Consider the following 22,320-nt stretch of genomic DNA (forward strand, 5'->3'; position numbering starts at 1 on the left):
GAGGGGTGCAGAACTTTTTCCCTTTGAACCCGAGCATTGACTGGAACCTTCTTAGTATTAAGTACTGTATTGCAAGTCAGCTAAGATGGTCTGCTTAATGTACTAGTTCTTGAACAAATCACACTTACTTTTATGAACTTGTGTCCAGAGAACTAATAATTCAGCTCCCATTACTTAAATAAAAATGTGAGGACTGGGATTGCGGCTCATTGCTAGAGCACCTGCCTAGTACATGTGAGGCACTGGGTTCGATTCTTACACCACATATAAATAAATAAAGATCCATTGACAACTAAAAAAAATTTTTTTAAGTGATAGATTATTAGATGTTGTCTTATCTTTTGCAACAATATGATTTATTTAAATTAAAAGACTCATGATCATAAAGCAGAATGCAAAGTTTAGCTAATTGAAGCTATTCTTAAAAAATAAAAAAAAGAAAGCAAATTTATTCACAAACTGACCTTTACTAGTGAAATAGGTTTGAACAATCACAACAAACATTTCATTCTACGTCAAAGCATCTAAGAAGCCAAGGAGGAGGTAGCTGGGTAATATTAAAGCCGGGCATCCTGGTTGTCATGCTGGGGTGACCGTCTGCACTTCCAACATCGTATAGGAATGAACCTGGAGACTGGAATACAGTGATTCCAGGGTCAGGTCATATATTTTTCCTGCTGGTACTAACTGGTCTTCTCATTGTAGCTTTTGGGTAGTTACGAAAACTGCAAATATTTCAATTATAACTTTAATGCAAAATTTTCCTGAAAGAACTGGGTTTGATTTTAAATGAATAGAGTATTGAAACTGTGTGTGTGTGTGTGTGTGTGTGTGTCTTGTAAAAATTACCCTTTTTGTATTCTATGTATATTTTCTTAAGTTGTATTTTATAAATGATGCTTTGGAAATGGATTTGTATTACTATTAATAGTTTTTGTGTTTCTCTTTCAGATTAGGTCAAGACCAAGTCGTGTTTCCTTGATCCTCACCCTGTGGAGCTGTAAGATGATTCCTCTCCCAGGAACGAGCATTCAGGTTCTCAGCAGACATGTTCGTCTCTGTCTGTTTGATGGTAATAAGGTGAGCTTACTGAGAAATCATCTCGGGATGACGGAGAAGCACATATTAAATGTAGTGCACTGTGTGTGCCAGAACATGGTAACGCAGCCACACCATTCTGACAATGTGGTTGCTAGCTCCTGGCTCTTTTGGTCGCTAAGTGTGTGATATTGGTACATCACAGTTAACCCCGGTGGGCCTTAGATTTTTTTCACCTCCTAAAGGTGCTGGTGCCTGTCTTCTAGTGTTGCATACAGTTCAGGTCCAAGTGTGGAACATTGCATTTTTTAAAATGCAAGGAATATCCAGCTTCCCAGTCAAGATACAGAGCATCTCCCACCACCTCCCAAAAGGTCTCCTGGTATCCTTTTCTGGTAAAAGCTCTTCCCTGATTCCTAAGAGACCTTTATTTTACCTGATATCAAATGAAAGTATGAATGACTTCTAAAAAATTAATATATCTGTCATGAGATACAGATTAAATGATGCTTAGGTAGAAATTTGTAGATTTAATTGCATATACTAGAAAGAGGAAAGGTTTAAAATCAGTGATCTAAAATGTGAACATGAGACTAGAAACAGAAGAAAGTGGAAAGGAGGAAATAACAGAATAGAAATTAATGAAATAGAAAACAGGTGAACAAAAGAGAAAATTTGTAGAGACAAAAGTTGAGTCTTCAAAGAGATTAATAAAATGGAAAGATGCCCAGCAAGACTGACCAAGATATTTTATAAAGAGGGAAAGAAAACAAATTATCAATACCTCACATAGAAATAGAGACATTATCACTGATCCTATGGACACTGAGGACACTAAGGGATATTATAAGGAACTTTATACCAGTAAATCTGACAAAATTGATGAAATGGATAACTTAAGAAAAAAACCATCATTTACCAAAACTGACATACAAAGAAATAGAAAATTTGAGTTTCTTTTTTAAAGAATTACAACTCTAATTAAAAAAAATCTTCCTGCAAAGAAAACTCCAAGTCCATTTGGCTTCACTCTAGTGACTTCCTGCAAACATTTAAAGAAGAAATAATACCCATCGTATGCAAACTCTTCCAAAGAATAGAAGAGGAAAAAACACTCCCCAACATATTTCATAAATCCAGGAAAAACATGATATCAAGCAATGACATTACAAAACCAGTATCCCTCATGGACATAGGACTAAAATCCTAAACAACATTCTCAAGTTGGATCTAGCAGTCTAGAAGGGAGAGCAGGTCATTACCAGCTGGAGTTTCTCCCCATATTCAAATGTACACACCTGTGTAGTCAACAATTAACATGTGAATCAGTCATTGTATTTCATCATATTAATAGACAAGGAAGAAAAAATCATGTGAACATCTCAATAAGCATAGAAAAAGCATTTGACAAATTCTAGTGCCCATTCATGAGTTTTAAAAAATTCCGTATGATCTAGGAATTGATGGGAACTTCCTCAAGTTTGTAAAGAGCAACAAGAAAAACCTAAATTAGTATCATTATACCTAACAGTGAGATATTGAATATTTTTTCTCTACGATCAGAAATAAGTCAAGGATGCTAAGAAATAAGATAATTTTTTAAATGAGCAAAAACTTGTACAGGACCTTCAAAAAAGAAAACATAAAAAACCAATAGGCATATGAAAAGATACCTAACATGTAAAAATTATTACGGGAATGTTAATTAAAATCACACTTATATGCTCTATAAAATAAGAGAGACCCACTTATATGCTCTATAAAAGAAACCCACCTTAAATATAAAAGGTATGTTAAAGGGAGGAGGACGGAAAAAGTTTACCATTCAAAAGATATTAATGTTAGGCTGGGAATGTGGCTCTGTTGTAGAGTGTGCCTAGCATCTGCAGGGCCCTGGGTTCAACCCTCAATGCAAAAAAAAAATAATAATGTCGAACAAAGTAGATAGACACCCAGATACCCAATGTTAGAGCTTCAAAACACATGATCTAAAAATTGATGGAACTAAAAAAAATGGGCAAAGCCACAGTTATAATGGAAACTTCAACACTGTTCTCAGGAATATACAACAAGCAGACTGAAGATTAGGAAGGACACTAAAGAATTGATTAACATATTGACAAACTAGGTAGAATCAGTATTTGAACAGCACTTCACCTCCAAATAGTGAGTTGCACATGATTTTAGGTGCATATGGAATATTCACCAAACTACATAGATGGTCCTGGCTCAGAAAATAAACCTAAACAGATTTAAAAGAATTGAAACCCATGTTTGAGCACATGAAATTAAGCTGGACATCAATAACAGAAAGATACATGGGGAAAAATCCTTAAACACTTGGAAATTAACAGATTTCTAAATAATCAATGAGTTAAAAGGGAAATTAGAAAATATTTTGTACTGGACAAAAAGTGGAAATGAAACAGGTCACTGTTAGCTAAAGAATAGGGGGGAAAAAAAGAATAGGGGGCATTCACAGTACTGGGTGAGCAGTTAGGACAAGCTCCTCACATCCAGTGACAGCCGCCTCTTGAGCTGAGGAGCAGGTGCCAGACCTCAGCGGGAGTCCTCTGGGGAAAGGGCCCGAGGATGGGGAGCAATGTGGTGGCTGTAGAGTCAGATGGGACGGGAAGTGTCTGGAAGGCAGGCAGCGTGAGCAGTGCTGCGTCTATCCTCAGAACCGTAAGGAGGGGACAGGATGAGATTTACATTCTGGAAAGATCTCAGGCTCCTCTCTGAAGAATGGATTAGAGGGCAGCCAGAGGGGCATGAGTGGGCCATTGGGGGCAGGGCTGGTCCAGCATGGCAGGCAAAGGACAGAGGTGTCATCTTCAGGAAGCAAATCTGGATCCAGCTGGCTTAGGATGGACCATGGCCCCGGCTTTTGCTGGACATGGGACCTTGACCTTGCTCTCAGTTTCCTCATCCTGTACCCAACTCCTAGGATCAGCATGAGGATTAATCCAGTTAAGTAAGTAAAGCACTTAGGAGGACACGTGGAACTAAGTGTGACCCAGAGAGCGGTGACAGTTGCCACTTATATGGAGATGACAGATGCAGGAGCTGAGGATGGACAAAAGTGGTGGCGAGCTGGAAGTGGAGGGTGGAGGGAGAGCAGTGTGTAGCATGGCCGTGGGTCTCAGACGTCTGCGCTCGGACGCACGCGGTGCAGCTGGGGAGCCCTGGAGGAGGACCGGGTTTGGGTTGCTGTGGTGGTTTTCCTGGCACAGTGAACGCGCCTTTCTTTCCTCTGAACTTGGAGTGAGTGACGGTGACCCATCCCCAGGGCTACCCTCTGCATGCAGGCACTGCCACAAACACGCCAGTAGGTGTCAGCAGTGACCAAGGAGAGGAAGAGCCTTTGGATGCTTCTCCTGTACTTTTCCTGGTCTCATGTGAGAACATAAAACAAAAACTAGGATTTTATTTTAAAAACTTCAAAATAATGGAATTCATTATATATCCAGATCCTTTAAGTGAAGTTATGAAATTAACTAAGTCGAGAAGTTTTAGAACATATTTAATAGTTGCAGAAACACTCGTGCTCTTGGCTTTTCGAAGGCTTCTTTATTAAATCTAGCCTCATTTCAGATGAAAGCTGTGTTGTCAAGCCGGGCAGCACTGCTTCCAGGACCACCCCTCCCAGCGCGCCCTGTCACGCGGGCACCCACCGCATGGGGAGGAGCCTCTGGCTCTGCTGCTTTCTTTTCTTTTTTATTTCAGTTTTTGGTGTTCGGGATGGAGCCTCAGCTTTATTTTGGTTTTCTCTTCGTTCCCTCTCTTTTTTGTCCTCTGTTCTTTTTCCTGCCTTCTTACATGTTGCGTGGACATTTCCTAGGACTCCGTTTCGAATGGCCCGTGGTGTTGGGGGCTCTCTGGATGACTTCGTGGGTGCTTGCTCGAGGTGTCATTTCACACACACGCTTGACCAGTGACCGGAGGCAGCTTTCCAGCTGGAGATGTGCACTGTTCCTCCCTCTCTTCTCTCTGTCTCACTCCTTCCTAACTGTCTTACATCTTTCCTCCACATACAGTAAGAACCACATCACGCAGTCGTACAATTTTTGCTCAAGTCATCAATTGAGAATCTGTAGTATGTATGACTATACCAACACCAATTTCTGTGTTGAGATTTCCTTATTTCCTGTAGTTCTCTATTTTAGACTTGTTTCAAGTGTGTCCACAGTTGCTGATTGAAGCATTTTTTATTTGGCTACTGTAAAATCCTCATCAGTTAACCCTGCATCTGGGTTGCCTCAGCATTGGGGTCTGTTGAACATCTTTTCTTACTCAATTTGGATTTTCCTGCTTCTTGGTGAGATGAGTGCTGTTTCATTGAGTCCTGGACATTCAGGGTCTTAGGAGGCTCTGGATCTTAAAGTCCTGCTTTAAGCAGACCTCTGACATCACACTGGCAGTACAGCTGAGTGCTGCCTCATTACGACCAGGTGACAGTGGCAGTCCAGGGTTCCCGCCTGGCCTCAGCTCATACCCTGCTGGTGTCAGGCTCCTAGCAGGCCTCCGCAGGCGACTCCCACTGTGTCGTTCTCAGAGCCTGTGATCCCTGGCAAGTCCACCTTCCTACTCGACCCTCAACACTGCATGTAAGGTAGACACAGGTTCGTGAATGTCATATATTGAATTTTACCTCAAAAAGAAGGTAAGTTAAAAAAAAAGAACTTTAGCTAAAAATCTGCATGCTGAAGTACTTGAGAGAAGTTTAGTGACATCTATAAGTTTGCAGTGCATCAAAATTCAAGGTGAACTGATGGCCAGGTGATTGTGAGATGAAACGGCATGGTAAAAAGTTAATGGCAGAATCAGGGGAGGCTGTGTCAGTGTGGGCTCTGAGAGTCACTGAATTTGTCTCGTTTGACATAGTTTATGACTAACTACCATCATATGCTTTATCTTACAAACATGATTTAAATTCTTACATACTCATTAAGAAACAATACCTCAACTCATTTTCATCTGTTTTGCCAACAATAAGAGAAATAAAATGTCAACCTAAATCTCACACTGAGAATCTTTCTTGTCTTGGAATTCTAATAGGGATGGGGGGACATTTACATGAATTTGACCTCTATGACATGTTTGGGATTATTTTTTAAGACTTAGTAGTTTTTTCAGTATTGTACTGAAATATTTTATCTAAAAGTAAAGTTAAATATTTGGTGTTCCTTTGCAAGAGGTCCATTTGGCCATAACTTTCCAGAATTTTAACTCCTCTTTGTGTAAAGTTTTGATTCCTTTTGTGTTTCTTTGTTTTATGTAAATCGTGTAGTGAACTTCTTGCATATAGTATTTTATTAGGCATTAAATTGCATGAAGGACGAGTTAGGGACATAGCTCAGTTGGTAGAGTGCTTGTCTTGCAAGAACAAGGCCCTGGGTTCCAATCCCCAGCACCACACACACACAAAAAAAATTGCATGAAGGATATCATTTATGGACCTAGAGTTTTTTTGTTTGTTCGTTTGTTTTTCCTTTTTGGTACTGGGAATTGATCCCAGGGGCACATCCCAGCCCCTTTCTGCATTTTATTAGAGACAGCGTCTCGCTGAGTTGCTTAGGCCCTCACTAAGTTTCTGAGGTTGGCTTTGAACTCACAATCCTCCTGCCTCAGCCTCCTGAGCCACTGCGATTACAGGCGTGGCCACTGTGCCCGGCTCTGGAAGGAAACTGGCACTGTGTGTGTGAGCCTTGGCATTGTCCATGTCTTGCCAGGGTCGCAGCTCTTCCTGAAATGTCACTTACTCTCCTAGTAAGCCTGTCCCAGACGTTAAGTAGTTTACTGAATATGGTTATTACTGGCACAAGGGCATAAGTCTGAATCCATTTTACCAGTTCCTTCATTGTATTGTTAATAAGTAAGTATTGGAGCACTTGTTTTCACCATTTATTTTAAAAGCTATATGCACGCTATATTTGACGTAAAAAGAAACACAAACATGACAGAACTGCATGAAGTCAAACACGGAAGCTCCCTCCTCTCCCTGTGCTCCACCCGATAGCCGCTCTTAACTCTCTGGGACCCGGAGGGCTGATGTTTCAAAGAACTTTGTACAGCACGATTTCAACAGGAGCATCTTTCAGGTCCTGAGCAACATTCACACTGTGAGGGCCACGTGGCAACCCAAGAAGCCCCAAACCTGGACCTTTTCTCCCCAGGTAAGAGCTGCTGAGCGAGTGGAGTGGAGCGCCCTTCTGTACCTCTGGGCATGCGCCAGTTAGACCCAAGGCGAGGCTGTCACTGCGTAGCGCATTTAGCACAGAACTCGGGCCAGGTTTGAACCTCCATGTTCCTCAGTGTTCTCGGAGGACTGCAATAACAGTTACTCATGTTTCTGACTCACCGAAGTTACGATTCCAATGAATCATCCTATTCACTGGATTTCAATTTTAGGAAATGCCCATTTGATGAAAAATGAAGACAAGAAGATGAAATTTAGGAAGTGAGGTGTTTTTCAAAATTGAAGTCTTCTGACTGTGCTAATGACAGTTTTCCTCTGATTAAAATCAGAGGTGACGCCTGGAAGACCAGTACTCAGGGACGTCAGAACTGGGATGAGGTTAGGGTGGCCCCCAGTCAGGGTTGCACTGATGCTCATGGATCAGGCGTCTCTGCTCTTCTTATAATCCGAGCCGTCTGCAGGTCCCTGTCTCCACCTCCCAGGTCTTGTTACCGGAGTGCTTACTTCCTCCCACTGCCAACTCCCTTTGTTACCGCACCCTCCAAACCCTTCATTACCCTTCCTCCTGTCGCATCAGAAGATCCTAACACAAATGGAGGTGCAGGGAGTGGGCACAGGGCATGTGTGCAGCTTTGCTTAACTACAGCACAACTCCTGCCGTGTGGCATGTTTAGTGTAGCATTTTCTGATGCTTTCCTGGAATATGAAGATGAGCTTTGGGAGCGATAGCGAAGTGCTTGTTACCTCACTGAATGGACCTAAGCATCTTCCCATGACCGCATACTTCTAGGCACATGGGGATTTATTTGTGTGTTAGCAGGTCAGAACTGCATCTGCACCAGGCCCTTGGGTGCCTGCCTGATTTAATCCTCAGAGTAGCCCTGCGGGTTAGGCTGTGAGGACCATGGGGCTCCAAGTGCTTTGGGAAACACAGAGGAAGGGGACGTTACTTCTAGTCCTTGGACCTCGGGAAGGTTTTGTAACGGGAAACCAAAAAAGGGGGATGTGCTGTCCAGGGCGAGCGACATGTTCCAGGCCGGCTCCAGGAAAGCCGAGCATATGTGTGTGTTCAGCCCTTCTGTTTACAAAGATGAGCAATTGGCACAAATGCCTTATAACGTATGCCACGCTGGCCTCGGCACCTGGGGGCCCGCTTGCAGTGTGTGTGAATTATCAGCCCCTGCTCGAAGCAAAAGTAAGTGAAGGTGAAGAGTCTTCCCTTCGACAGAGGAGTTGCGTGTCTTGATCAGATCAGTGGTACGGATAAATCCAGTCCTTCTGCTTTTTAATTTCCTTCTAGCGCCCTTTCTCAGAAGGCAGAAGCCACGCACCCTTGGGCAGGGTGGGACACCCCTTCCACTTTGCACTTCGGCCAGTAACCTGAGTTTCTTTATCGTTCCAGGTCACGGGCATCTTGCCATGCTTGCTCCATGGAGACTGTTTTATCAGATCCAATTCTTCATCTCCAGACCTTGGAATATTATTTGAACTTGGAATTTCTTATATTCGCAATGTATGTTGGTTGAAAGATCAATATCACTTTCTACCAGTTAAAAGGGAAGTGCTGGGCCAGGTTGGTGGCTCACACCTGTCATCCCAGTGACTCGGGAGGCTGAGGCAAGAGGCTCTCAAGTTCAAAGGCAGCCTCAGCAAACTTAGGCCCTAAACAACTCAGTGAGACCCTTCTCTAAAGAATAAAAAGGGCTGGGGAGGTTGCTCAGTGGTAAAGCACCCCTGGGTTCAATTCCCAGTGCTTCCCTCAAAAAAAAAGACATGTCCGAGGCGTGCCTGTGTAAGTGAGCCTGAGAGGACGGCCACACAACGGAAGCCTCATCTCTCGAGGAGTGACAGTGGCCGCAATTATGATGTCTAGGCAGCACCGCTTCTCAGTGGCACTGAGCTAAGGGATCTGCTTAACATTTATAGCATCAGCAAATGCCAGAGCTTTTAAAGAGTAAGAATTCAAAACAAGGGACTTTTCAGAAAGTGACAGAAAGTGCCGGTGGCATTCCAACACGGGCCCATCACCTCTGCCCTGCAGGGCCGAGCGCGCTTCGCCGCGTAGTCGTGAGCCTTTGTTAAGAGGCCCTGTGGAGGGTGGTTCTGTAGGGGGAGCCCCAGATGGTGGAGTGAGGGAGACAACTGCTGTGCGAGCAGCTCACGTCCCCACGGTCCCTCAGCACGTGGCAGGCGTGGTCTGCAAACCTGGGCCACGTTACCCAGAGCCACCGTGGGGCACCCTGTGTACCTTCATCCCGCGCCTCTCAGACAAGTACACCCGGCGTGTCGCAGGTGGGTCAGGAGGGAGAGGAGCAGGCCCCAAGCCAGCCCCAGTGGCCTCTGGCAGTTGACAGGGGTCAGACTTCCAGCCCAGAGGCCCGTGTGCTGAATTCCCATGGTCCACCCCAGAGAGACCAAGCCTGCTAACCCAGGTGGCATCCATGTGACTCCAGGCCATGCCACAGAAAGCCCATAGCTCCCAGGGTACAGTAGCTGACTGTTGGCACGTCATGGGTTTCAGGGGTTCTTGGGAGAAATTTTGACAAAATGTGAGTGTCCCTTGAAGTGCCATCTTTACCAATGGGACTCTGCCACACTTCCTCTTCTTTTCTGGTGAAGGACTGTTCAGCCCTGAGGGCGAATGCCGATTTTGCCTTTCAAAGGACTTGGCGGGTGCTTACCATTTGACTCTTTCCGATTTTGCCTCACACTCTTGTGTTCTTCCTAGTCCACTGGGGAGCGGGGAGAGTTGAGCTGCGGCTGGGTGTTTCTGAAACTCTTCGATGCCAGTGGAGTTCCCGTGCCAGCCAAGTAAGGGGGCATGTATTCTGTGCAGTTTTGTAAATTTGTGGAAGTTCATTTTTTAGGGTCGTGGCACCTCAGGTTTGTTCTGTTGGCATGTCAACAACTTTTGGGGAGAGGGCTTAATGTTGATTTTAGTGTCGTATAAAGTAGCACGTGGGAGGAAGAAAGGACACACAGGATGCGTTCTTAAATATGCCTGCACTGGCTGGCTGCGGGGGCTGTGCCCTACGGTACTGGAACACGCCAGCATGCTGAGAACAGTGCGAAGTCCAGGTCCCCAGTCCTCTGCGATCCTCTGCAGGACACTGAAATTACAGTGGCAATCCTGTAAGCAAATTTAAACTTTAATAGCAAAAGGCAGCCAGGCAGAGTGGCTCCTGCCTGTAATTCCAGGGGCTCAGGAGGCTGAGTCAGGAGGAACTCGAGTTCAAAGCAACCTCAGCAAAAGTGAGGCGCTAAGCAACTCAGTGAGACCCTGTCTCTAAATAAAGTACAAAATAGGGCTGGGGATGTGGCTCAGGGTTCGAGTGCCCCTGAGTTTACTCCCTTGTACCCCCCCCCAAAAAAAAAAAATAGCAAAAGGCAGGCTAGAAGCAAATATTGTCATGCATACCATAAAATCCACGTTATTAGCCCTAACATAAAAAGAACCCTTGAAAATTAATAAGTAAAAGATAATGAATATTTATTTATTCATTTGTTCCAGGGACTGAACCCCAGGATGCTTAACCACTGAGCCTCATCTGCAGCCCTTATTATTTTTTATTTTGAGACACGGTCTCACTGAGTTGTTGAGGGCTTTGCTGAGTTGCTGAGGCTGGTGTCAAACTTGGGACCCTCCTGCCTCAGTCTCCCGAGCCACTGGGAATACAGGTGTGTGCCACCATGCCCAACTTAGGTGAAGTTTTAAAGGTGTAAGTCTGGGACATACACAGGACATTCACAGAGGGGTACAAATGGGCAGACAGTAGGGGGATGGTGATGGAGGTCCCAGGGTGCTGGGCCCCACTCTGTGTCATAGCATCTGAATTTCCCCATCTTTGATCTGGGGGACTGACTCCTGTCTTACAAGCTCCCGGTGAGGACTGATTGGATAACATCCCATGCAACCTCCGTACCACTGGGCTCTGACCCTCGTTGTTCAGTGTCCCCCAGCAGAGGGGGAGGAGTACCTTATGACCACGGCGGGGTACAGAAACCCACATTTCTTGTGATTTTTAGAAAATACATTCAGGGTTTTCAGTTATACTTACAAGAAGAAATAAGGAAAAGTCCATCCCCTCCGTCTTGGCAAACGTGAGGCCCCAGCTATTTCCTGCCGAGTGGAGCGATGCAGAGGTGTCCCCAGTGTGTGTTGTGAGGTGCAGCGAGTCATGGGGTGGGGGAGCAGCAACTCCCCCACCTGTCGGGGGTCTCGGTAGAGTGCTCGGGTTGCCTCTGAGGAGCAGAATGGAAAGGGGGCCGCACTTGAGGGCCTTGAGTGTCCGACTTCTGTGCTTCAGTAGTAGTTACTCCAGAACAGAAGAGAGTTAGTTTTAAAACCCTCTGCACTTAATCTGTATTTGCATTGTCTTAGAAAAGGGCAAGCTTTGACTTGATTGACTGCAGTCCTGACACTGGTGACCTTAGGCTGAACCAAAGACATGCAGAGGCGCACGCCTGTCATCCCAGCGGCTGGGGAGGCTGAGGCAGGAGGGTGGGAGTTCAAAGCAGCCTCAGCAATTTAGCAAGGCGCCAAGCAACTCAGCAAGACACTGTCTTTAAATAAAATATTTTAAAAGGGGCCTGGAGATGTGGCTCAGTGGTCGAGTGCCCCAAGTTCAATCCCTGGTACCCAAGAAAAAAGAAGAGAAGGAAAAAAAAAAAAAAACACAACGTCATGACATTTAAAAAAAAAAAAAGAAAGAAAGAAAAGGGCAGGAGACTTACTGAACTAGCGGGGAAGGACAGGGAGGGAATTTTTCACTTTTACGTGTCATTTCTATACCATTCCAACATTTTACAGCAATCTACATGTTGCTCTTTTATTTTAAAAACAGACATTCAAAATGGCTTTATTTTAAATATTGATTCAACACGTTTAAAAACACATGAAAACAGTCATTATTTGCTATTTACACAAGTCATTCAAGTCAAAACATCCTGATAACAAAGTAACCTTTCTCATTTTCATATAGAGAGGTACATTTTTGTGTTGATGCTTGGGAAAGCGTTTGCTGAGAGGCCACCTCGCGCAAGGTCCACTCTGTCGCTCTTGTTCATCAGCGAGACACACGTGACCTGAATGTGTCTGACAAGGTCTTCGCTCGCCTCGGGCGTTTTTGGAAAGCCCACGGTGTGGTCACGGTATGTCATTCTTCCACAGAACCTACGAGCTCTTCTTGAACGGTGGCACTCCTTATGAGAAAGGTGTTGAAGTGGACCCTTCCGTGTCCAGAAGAGGTACTGCGCCCGCGTGCTGCCTCCTGTGTTAGTCGGCTCTCAGTCCCTGTGACAGCGCCCCTGACACCATCGGCGTCAGAAGAAGGAAAGGTTTACGTTGGCTCACAGGTTTCCGTCCATAATGGCTTAAGCCGTTTCTTTGAGCCTGTGACATCATGGTGGGGACACATGGCAGAGGAGGGCTGTTCGTGTCATGGTTGCCAGGACTCAGAGGGAGGAAGGGCTGGGGTCCCAGTGTCCTGACCTCCCGCAAGGCCCCATCCCTAAAGGTCCCACCACCTCCTCCCTTAGCGCCTCAGACTGGTGACCCAGCTTTAACGCGTGGGCCTGTGGGGAACTCCAGATCTGAACCGTGGCACCTCCTTTTCCTTAAAGACCAGGCAGATGGCAGGCGCCTCAGAGAAAGTGCCTGTATTCTAGTAAGCGTAACATCTTCTGCTTGGATTCTCGGTTTTTTTTTTTTTTTTTTTTTGGGTGCTGGGGATTGAACCCAGGGCCTTGTGCTTACAAGGCAAGCACTCTACCGACTGAGCTATCTCCCCAGCCCCAGATTCTCGGTTTTAAGGATGTGCCATTCGCTGTATGAGCTGAATCAGTTTTATCTAAGTGCTTATTATTTGGTAGCACACATAAGACCTAATGTTGAAAATCATGAGAAATGGAGGCCCTGCATTCTTCTGTCCCTGAACGCCCAGCTGATAGCGTGGCAGGTACAGAATGAGGAGCGCCAGCCGCTTCAGAGATTGCCCATCTCGAGGTCAAGGGCTGTAGACGCTCGAGGTCGTGGTATGCCTGCCACGTCCCCCCAGTCCCCTCCAGAAAGACGGCGTGCCTCTCCGTATGTTCAGTGACCAGGGGCTGCGCTGGAGAACTGGAGGGCGGAGCTGCAGGCCTCAGCCCTCCCTGTCCTTGTGTGGTGGCCCAGGACCCTGACCACAGCTGCTGCCCCCTTGGGCCAGTCTCTCACCTTGGAACAGGAAGGAGGTAGCGGTCGGGGTGCGGTTGCCTCTCCCTGAGGCCAGATGTGCCCCTTAAACCAGGGGCGGAGCTTTCACGTCTGCCCAGTGCTGCATGGGGTGCCCCCAGATCGATCCTGCTACCAGTATCTGCACTGGTGGCCAGGGGGTGCCCAGGGAGGCCCGTCTCCGCGGTGACCGCGTCTGGGACCAGCCCTCAGGCATGTGGGTGCCTCCCGCCCGCCCGTGAGTCCGCCCCGCCCCGTCGAGTGGTCCCGTGAAGAGCTTCTTGTTGAGCCCGGCCCAGGCGTGACGATGTAGTCGTTTTCTGTTTCATAGCACAAGGCAGCGTTTTCCAGCAGATGATGACGGTGCGAAGGCAGCCTCAGCTGCTGGTGAAGCTGAGGTCTCTGAACAGAAGGTTGCGGAGCCTGCTCAGGTGGGTCCCTGCCTCACCACACGTGCCTGCGGGCGCTGGGCCCAAGGCCGCCTCTGCTTTCAGCTCCTCCTGCGCTGCGTCTTTTGTCGGTTACTTCTTTCCTCATTAATTTTCTGCCACAGAGCAGTAGGGAAATCGGAAAATAATACAGCTGAGGATCCCTTACTCTTCTCTACCACTTAGCTCAAGCGACAGATGTGGTAAAGGTCATTGAGCTGCTCTCCAGTGCCTGCGCCTGTGCTCGGGAACTTTAACTTTTTATTGATACGTGACAGTGGAGCGTGTTCTGACATCACACACACAGGGAGTGTACCTTCCCATGCCCGTGGATGTACTGATGTGGAGTTTCACTGGTCATTTAATCATGTATGCACTCCAGAAAGTTCTGTCCGGTTCATTCTCGTGTCTTTCCTGTTCCCAGCCCCCTCCCTTCCCTTCATTCCCCTTTGTCTAATCCAATGAACTTCTCTTTCTTCCCCCCACTCCCTTATTGTGGGTTAGCACCTGAATATCTGAGAGAGCATTTTGCCTTTGGCTTTTTGGGTTTGGCTTATTTCACTTAGCATGATAGTCTCCAGTTTCATCCATTCGCTGGCAAATGCCATAATTTATTTCTCTTCATGACTGAGTAATATTCCATTGTGTATAGATACCACATTTTCTTTATCCCTTCATCTTGAAGGGCACCTAGGTTGATTCCATAGCTTATCTATTGTGAATTGGGCTGCTATGAACCTGGATGTGGTTGTTTTTAATGTCAGGTTTATTGAGGTTTAATTTGCATGCAGTAAAGTTTTTGGTTTTGGGGTACAGTTTCTGGAGTTTTCATGAACGTACACGATAGTGTGACAGCCACCACGACCAAGAGCACACGCCCTTTGCTCTAAAAGGTCTCTAGTGTCCCTCTGCAGTCAGCTCCCTGGCCCCGGCCCCGGAGCTGCACGTCAGTGTTCTTCCCCGACACTTTGCTCATCCAGACGGCCGCAGGTGGATTCATACAGCACACGGCCACCGTACACCCCAGGGTCATCCGCGCTGTTGCCTGTGCTAGTAATTTGTCCCTGTTCATTCTAAATAGTACTGTGTTGCATTTTGCAGGTGTGCCGCAGTGTGTTTCTCCTTCTCTAGTTGATGGTCATTTGGGTTTTTCTGGGTTTGGGTGATTATAGATAAAGCTGCTCTAAATGTTTGCGTACAGGTCTTGTGCACGTGTGGATGTGAGTCTACATCTCAGGTAGCAATGCGCAGCTGTGGGTTTGCTGGGCATCTGTGTTGGTTCAACTATGGAAACTGCCAGGCTGCTTCCCCGAATGCCTGGGTCCTTGCCCTCACCTGCAGCTGCAGGGGTGTCTGTGACTCTGTGTTCTTGGCAGCACTTGGTGTGATGAGCTCTTTCTGTTTGGGCCGGTTTAAAGAGCGAACAGCAGTTTGCCGTCGTGGTTTTGGTTTGCCTTTTCCTGAGGAGCTTTTCCACTAGTGAGCCCGCAGGTCCTCCCGTTCTCACCAGGTTCCCTGTTGTCACGGAGCTTCGTCTCAGGATCTTGATGTTCACCTCCTGAAGACGGGCACGATAGCAAGGTCAGTTCCTAAAGCTGCAGTGAGGTTAACAGAAAGCAGCTACAGTAGACACTTAGTCCGTGTTTGTAGTTCCTGGCACCTGGGAAAACAAGCGTTGGCTATAATTATTTACATTGTAATTATCTTATATACAAATAAGTGCCATACACACCAGGCAGATGGTACTGTGTCATAAAATTTGTTCAGATGAAGAGGTGTGATATCACTGGTAAGATTGAGGCATTTGAAATAGGCTTTGACTGATTGGAGGGATAGGCCCGTGGGAAGATGTATAGGGGGGCCTTCCCCCAGGGCACACAGGAACACGGGACAGCAGAGCACAGCATGGGGCAGCCGCAGGAAGCAGGGAAGGAAGACCTGGCGTGGCCTCTGGTGGTGGCTTTCACCTTCTGGATTGGGGCCCCGCTTCAGATCTCCCTTGTTCTCTCTCCAGAGCTGACAGGTATTTGTCCTTAACACGATTGTTGGATCTTTCAGCAGCTGTTAATAACGTACCTGGAGATCAGTCCCTCTCCTGCCTTTTTTTTCCTTTCCTGGATATTCGTAGCCTTTTTTGGCCCATCTACCCTGGGTTTTGTTCCCAGTGAGAGAAGCAGCAGCACAGTAGCATCTCTGTGAGGGAGAGCGGCCGGGCCTCACCCTTCCTGCGGCTGCTGGGCCAGGCCTCGGAGCCCGGCGCCCTCCCCCCTCCCACGCAGCTCGCTCCAGCGCGGCTCTTCCTGCTGCTGCTGGGCTCCAAGTACCACTCTTCAGACCCTTCCCCATCTCCAGGTCAAGCCTGACTGTGTGCGGAGGTCGGGTGGCACCCTTTCTTGTGGACCGGGAGCAGTCTCTGTGTGCTGGGTCCTTGTCCCCAGACCTCGGGCCGAGGCTCTTGCTTGAGTATAGCACACAGCAGGCTCCGGGACGTTGGTGCCCGGTGTGCTTGCCGGGAGCCCCGCCCTGCCGCCCTGCCGCCCTGCCTGCCTTGGTGCGAGGCTGGTGCTGTGGGCCACGGCGAGGGGCTAGGCGGGGGCCTCAGGATGAGGCTGCACTGCCTGACCGACCTCTGGGGTCAGAGGCAGGCTGATCCACCCGCAGCCTTGCCACCCATCCTGCCCTCAGTGGGAGAAGCCAGGGTGGCGCCGACAGCCCGCGCCTCTCCTTCCGTGGCCCACCACCTGCTGACCAGCTTCTCCTTGGTCCAGCCATGCTTCTTGGCTTAAAGGAGAAAGCCAGGCGCTTTGCTGTGGAGGCAGCGCCAGAGCAGGAAGCCCCGGGTCTGTCCAGAGCCTCGTGCCCCAGGGTCCTCGCGGGTCGCAGCCCTATGGAGCGAGCCAGCTACCCTGAGGATGGCAGGAGGCTTGAGAACAGGAATGGAGCAGGGCGGGCCCCACTCCGGGGAGGGAGCTCCAGGGTCCCGCACCCGGGGCCTGTGGACTGTTCCGGGCGTTGGCTGTGGTGGGGGTGCCGTCGGCGCGACAGGAGCACACAGCCAAGCCCGTCCCTGGGACCTGGCTTCCTAGTCCTGGAGCTGTTCCAGTCTCTCTGTGCCATGCAGTCGTCCAGCTCCTCTCAGGGCGTAGTCAGTTCCCTGTCTCGGCTGGGCTGGGCTCAGTGGGGGAGCGCTTGTCCAGCGTGTGGGGCCCGGGTTCCATCCTCAGCGTGGCATATAAATCAACAAATGCAAGACCCAGTGACTACTAAGATACATGCATAAAAAGGAATTGGCTTTCTCATCCTGGAGCGCTTTACAGAGGGCTCAGCCTGAAGTGGTCCACTTCTCAGCCCCTGGGGAAAGCTCAGAATGTGGACTGAGTTCCGAGGGCCAGTGCCGGAGGGTAGACGTCGCTGCGTGTGCGGAAGTAGGGATTTGCTATGAACTGAGGCTCCTGCGCCTTCTTGGTGCATTCTTTTTCTCTCTTTTAATCCAGTTAGTTATTGCTAAAAATAACTAAGGTAATAGTGTGACCCGCCTGAGGCAGCTCAGCGCACGCACGGCACTCTGCCCCCAGAGCCCGCCGGACTCCACGTGAGGTCAGAGGTGTGCTCCAACTTCTGCACCGCTGCTAACCTTTGGTAGCACGGAACTTTATGGCCATCTTGGGTTTGGAAAAATCAGGAGGTTTCTCCAAAGGAATTTCTTTAAAAAGTTAGGAGCACTGCCTCCCATAGTGGGAAGGAGCCAGAGGGAAGGCGTGCCATGCCGAGGGAGGGAGCGCTGTGCCTGCCAGACAGACGGCGCAGGAGGTGCAGCCCCAGAGGGTGGCCGAGGAAGGAAGGAAGGCCCCGCCCTGCCCCGCGAAGCCGGTGACTGTTGTTCAGCATGAGCCCTGAGTTGGGGCTCAGCTGGAGCAGGCGACCACAGGCAGGGTGTGGAAGGGCCTTGGAGACCCAGCATGAACCCCTGGGTGCACGGAGCCCGGGCAGCGTGGCCCCTGCAGCCAACTGCCACTCCGAGCTTCAGCTTTGAAAGGAGGGCCCTGGCTGCTCCCGCGGGGATGGAGGAGTGGCGCTGGAAGAGGGCCTGCCCGCACGTCCACTCCGCGCCCCACAGGTCGCACTCAGGGCTCCCTTCAACCGCTGGAGGCCCAGACGTTGCCTCTGTGATCATTGTTCTTCTAGAATTCTCTGGAGTTAAGATAAAGGATTGATTCATAAAATTAGGATCTCTTATAACTTCTGAGTCAGGAGTGTAAACGCGAGTCTCCCGGGAAGCACAGAGTGGGACCTTGTTTTTCATCCATTCCGACAATCTGTCTTTGAGTTGGGGGTTAATATGTTGCTCTTACAGCACCTGCTGGTGGTGCCTCAGTGGTGGGGCACCTGCCCAGCGTGCGGGAGGCCCTGGCTCCACTGGCAGCACCGACTAACCGCAGCAGCAGCTGGGGGCGAGGGCTTGCTCCTGCCGCTCGTTCCCGGTGCCTGGAGCTCTTTGCCCTTCGCTTCCTCCCGCACTGCTTCCCTTTGTGTTCGACTGATTCTCATAGTGACAACTTTGATTCCCTTCCGTTTCCTTTTGTGTACACTCTGGAGGTGTTTTCTCTGTGGTTACCATGGGGGTTGCGCATCATATCCTGGAGTTGTTACAATCTTCTCTAAACCCATACCAGCTGAACTTCAACTCTGAATCTTTTATTTGCTTTTAAGTCCTTACTCCATCTCAGGCCCTCCTTTTAACCCATCTGGTTCCTTGAAGTGCAGGTAGTACTTGTCACAAAGGAGGGAGGAGAGGGAGGAACCGAAAGCACAATCAGGAAGCAGCCAGGTCAGGATCCAGCAGGCCTGTCGCGCCCTCCTGGCCCACCCAGCCCTGCACCCCAGCCAGGCGTGGCAGCCACAGGCCCTTGTTACAGCTTGTAGCTCCCTTGTACCCTGCTCTCAAAACATGTAACTGATGACTTTTCCTTTGACATTTGACATGGGCGTGCATGCTAAGGTGGAATCAAGCATGGCGACTCAGAGCCGACTCCTAAAGTACAGGTCATCTGGAGTTCAAGTGACCAGCCTGGAGTGGAAATGTCTCCTTTAGGTCGTTAAAATGTTTCCAGTAAGGAAGCAAAACTGCAGCTGTTCCTTAAAGTAAGGATGGTAGAAGCAGGTGGCTGGGCCCAGGGGACTACCTGACAACTGTTCCTCTCCCTCTGTCATAGCCTCCTGCCAGAAACGCTGATTGGAGGCACGTGCTACATTCACCTGCTGGTGTTCTACCGACAAATCCTTGGAGAGGCGCTCCTCAAGGAGAGGACGAGCCTGCAGAGCACTGGTAAGGAGCCGCTGCGCGTCGCGCCCTGTGCTCTGGGGCCAGGGGACCCGTGAAGCCTTGTCATCGCCTGTGGTGTGACATGGGGAGTGCCCGGGGAGGAGGGCCCAGGGCCGTGACCTGGCGCGACACCTTGGACGCTGAGCTCCTAGCCCGAGTTCATTGCCTTCTGTAGCATAGTCCATTGCATAGTCTGACTCTGGAGGTTTGAGATCCTAAAACACAGATGTGATCGGATTTTCTCTTTCTGTCTCTGAATAATCTGTTTTTGCTCCCTGTGTTCTTCCCCCCATTTTTGGGAAGACACCAGAATCACCCCAAATAGCTGGTTCTTAATGCATGAAGTTTAAATGCCGGTGGATTAAAAATGAGCACATCCAGAGATGGAGGGCTCCGCGTTCTGCGTACTATTTTTACTCTTACAGCTTCTATACGTTTGAATGCTTATTGAGTCCAATGTTAAAAAATAATTTTAGGAAATCAACAAGTTTCTTATATGAATGAGCTTGCAAAGAGAGAAATGTGTGTTATAAGAATTGCTTCCAAAAGAAAAACAGTTTGATTTTATTGGATGGCCTGAACTCGTGAAATGAGTGAGCAGATCTGTCTGTCTGCGGTGTGCAGAGCCCCGGGCTGGCCCTCCCCTTCCGCAGCCAGCGGGCTCCAGCACAGAAGTACAGGGGCGGCCCTCCCGCCGTTCACAGGAGGGCTCGGGGAACACCCGGAAGGTAACCCTGGACGCAAGCCATGTGGAAGAGGAGACCCAAGAGGACCCAACTCCGGGAGGACCCTGCTGGGTAGGGGGGTGGCTCATCTGAAGACCCAAGGCAGGAAGTGCAGGAGCTGGAGGGACAAGAAAGGAAGGCAGGCCAGAGGGGACAGAGGGGCGAGTGAAAGGGACAGCGCCAAGGCCGGCTCCTGGGACAAGCAGCGTTCCTGGTTAGACAGAGGTCCTCACCCGGGGACTCGAGGGCGGCAGCCATTTTTAAGGAATGGCCATGCTCTAAGGGAGGACCATTAAGCCTTTAGCTGCCCCTTGTCATTGAGTTTATTTTAATGACTCTCGAAACATTTCATGAGTGAAACGATTTCTTTTTTTTTTTTTTTTTTCCGATATTCGAGACTGAACCCGGGGCGCTTCACCACTGAGCCAGCTCCTCAGCCCTTTCTGTTTTTCATCTAGAGTCAGGGTCTTGCTAAGTTGCTTAGGGTCTTGTTCGGTTACCGGGACTGGCTTTGAACTTGCAGTGCTCCTCCTCAGCCTCCCCGCCACCAGGCTCACAGCACGGGCCACCACACCTGCATGACGACATCTCCAAGGGAACCAGGCTTCTTACTACCTGTAGGCGAGGTGACCACTCAGGTCATTGGCTCCAGTGATCCCAGAATACGCATAAGAAGATCTGGAGGAAGGATTTTTCCTTACTGAGGACACGAAATGATAGGATAGACTGCCCTGGCCCTTCAGAAGGCCCTGCTCTGGCTGTGTCTCCCCCGACTCAGCACTGCTGCGTGACAGTGTTGGGGGGCGTGGAGAAGTGCCTCCCACGTGGAGGGGCAGGCCCTTTAGAAGAAGGGTCGGGCCTTCCCTGCCCTCCTGCCCGCCGCAGGCCACAGTAGAAGACCTGGCCAGGCACCAAACCCGGGGGTCTGGGGGGGGTCTCTGCTCCAGAGCCCTCGGGGTAGCCTCCTGGTGTTGGGCACCCTGGCTCGCGGGCTTCTCTGTGCCACACTCGTTGTGGACTCTCGAGACTCTCCTGCTTACTCGAGGTCGTGCGGCCAGACTCCCGGTCCCTGGGTCCCTCCCATTTCATCTACCGCCATCCACCGGCTCTGGCACGAGTCTGGGGTTCTTCCCAAGGGGCGGTGGGCTGGAGTCAGCCCCTCTCCCCTTGGCATCTCCTGGCTCCTGCCCAACCCTCCAAGAGCAGGGCTACCTCCTAATCGGAAGCTCTTTCACACGGCACCGTCATGACAGGAAGGGAGAAACATGAAAGAAACCCAGGGAGAGGCAGCAGGCTCCCCCGCCCTCCAGAAGGCTCTGGAGTCCTCGCCTAGCAAGACTCACTTCAGAGCTCCCCAAGTAGGACGGGCAGTGGAGAGTGGGGGACAGCTTCGGGCCTCCTGGGGGCCAGAGTGTGGCAGGTGTTGGGATCATTGGGCGCAGCACCGAGATCTGGTGATCCTTAGGTCTCGGCCGTGCAGTACTGCGTGGAGTGCACAGCAGATCTTTCTGTTCTGTTCCAGATCTGATTAGCCACCCCGTGCTGGCCACCTTCCCCAGGCTCCTGGAGCAGCCGGACGTGATGGACGCCCTCCGGGTGGGTGGACGTGTCCCGGTGCACCTGCTGGCTTCTGAGGGCAGCTAGTGTGCGCTTCGCCTGCTCCAGGCTCTTGCTTTCCCCCAGGAGATGGCACGCGAGTGCTCCTGGCCAGCTGCCTTCCCTGCCTGGCAGTGCGAGGCACCTGCTGTGTACCCCACTGCAGCTCGAGTGCCTGCTCTCTCCTCGGCCTGAGACGCCACCAGTGACCCCTGAGAGCAGAGCTCCATCAGCTGAGTCTTCCGAGGAGCCGGCCTGCGCTGCTGTGTGGTCGTCTGGCTCGGCCGCGGGACGTTAGGTCAGACCTTAGGAACACTCCAGTTTCCAGTCAGCTTTGACCTTAGAAGACGGCCGTTTCCTGTGGCTGAAGCTAATACGCCAGCATCAACAAGTGTTAGAAGACGCCTTCGTGCCAGGTGCTGCCCGGAAGAGGACAGGTGCCCTGGGCAGGCTGGCCCGGGGCCTGGCCACTTGAGGAAGGCAGCAGTGGTCGTGGAAGAGCTCTTGGGTGAGGGGGACCTGAGCAGGGGCGGCCCGCGGGGATTTTGACGTGGGAGAGCCGGCGAAGACCTCGGGCAGGCATCCCGAGGCAGGAAGGAATCCATGGAGAGTTTCTCGGAAGAGCAGCCACTGGGTTTGGCGTGATGGTCAAGCCAGGGAGTGAGGGTTGCGTGGCAAGGTCCGTGGCTCCGTGGAGGGCAAGGACTGGAGGTGCCGGGAGGAGGTGGCTGTGCCGGGTGACTCCGCTGCCAAGAGGGCGTCAGAGGGCCCGACAGCGAGTAGGAGGACTCGTTTTCCAC

General features: G+C 49.9%; 1 protein-coding gene across 4 annotated transcripts in view; it reads left to right on the top strand.

Annotated features, from left to right (window-relative positions):
* Nphp1 (nephrocystin 1) overlaps window positions 1–22,320 on the top strand; it is a 46,605-nt gene that overhangs the window by 19,726 nt on the left and 4,559 nt on the right. For 3 of the 4 annotated variants that reach the window (XM_047522361.1, XM_047522362.1, XM_047522364.1), the window contains exons 11-18: window positions 952–1,080; window positions 7,140–7,214; window positions 8,640–8,750; window positions 9,966–10,048; window positions 12,408–12,484; window positions 13,780–13,879; window positions 19,090–19,202; window positions 21,447–21,520. In XM_047522361.1, coding sequence (XP_047378317.1) covers window positions 952–1,080; window positions 7,140–7,214; window positions 8,640–8,750; window positions 9,966–10,048; window positions 12,408–12,484; window positions 13,780–13,879; window positions 19,090–19,202; window positions 21,447–21,520 — 762 coding nt within the window. The remainder of the gene's footprint in view (window positions 1–951; window positions 1,081–7,139; window positions 7,215–8,639; window positions 8,751–9,965; window positions 10,049–12,407; window positions 12,485–13,779; window positions 13,880–19,089; window positions 19,203–21,446; window positions 21,521–22,320) is intronic. The other variant, XM_047522363.1, reaches the window with a different exon arrangement.

This window comes from Sciurus carolinensis, chromosome 13 (genome assembly GCF_902686445.1).
Source record: "Sciurus carolinensis chromosome 13, mSciCar1.2, whole genome shotgun sequence".
NCBI classification, from domain to species: Eukaryota; Metazoa; Chordata; class Mammalia; order Rodentia; family Sciuridae; genus Sciurus; species Sciurus carolinensis.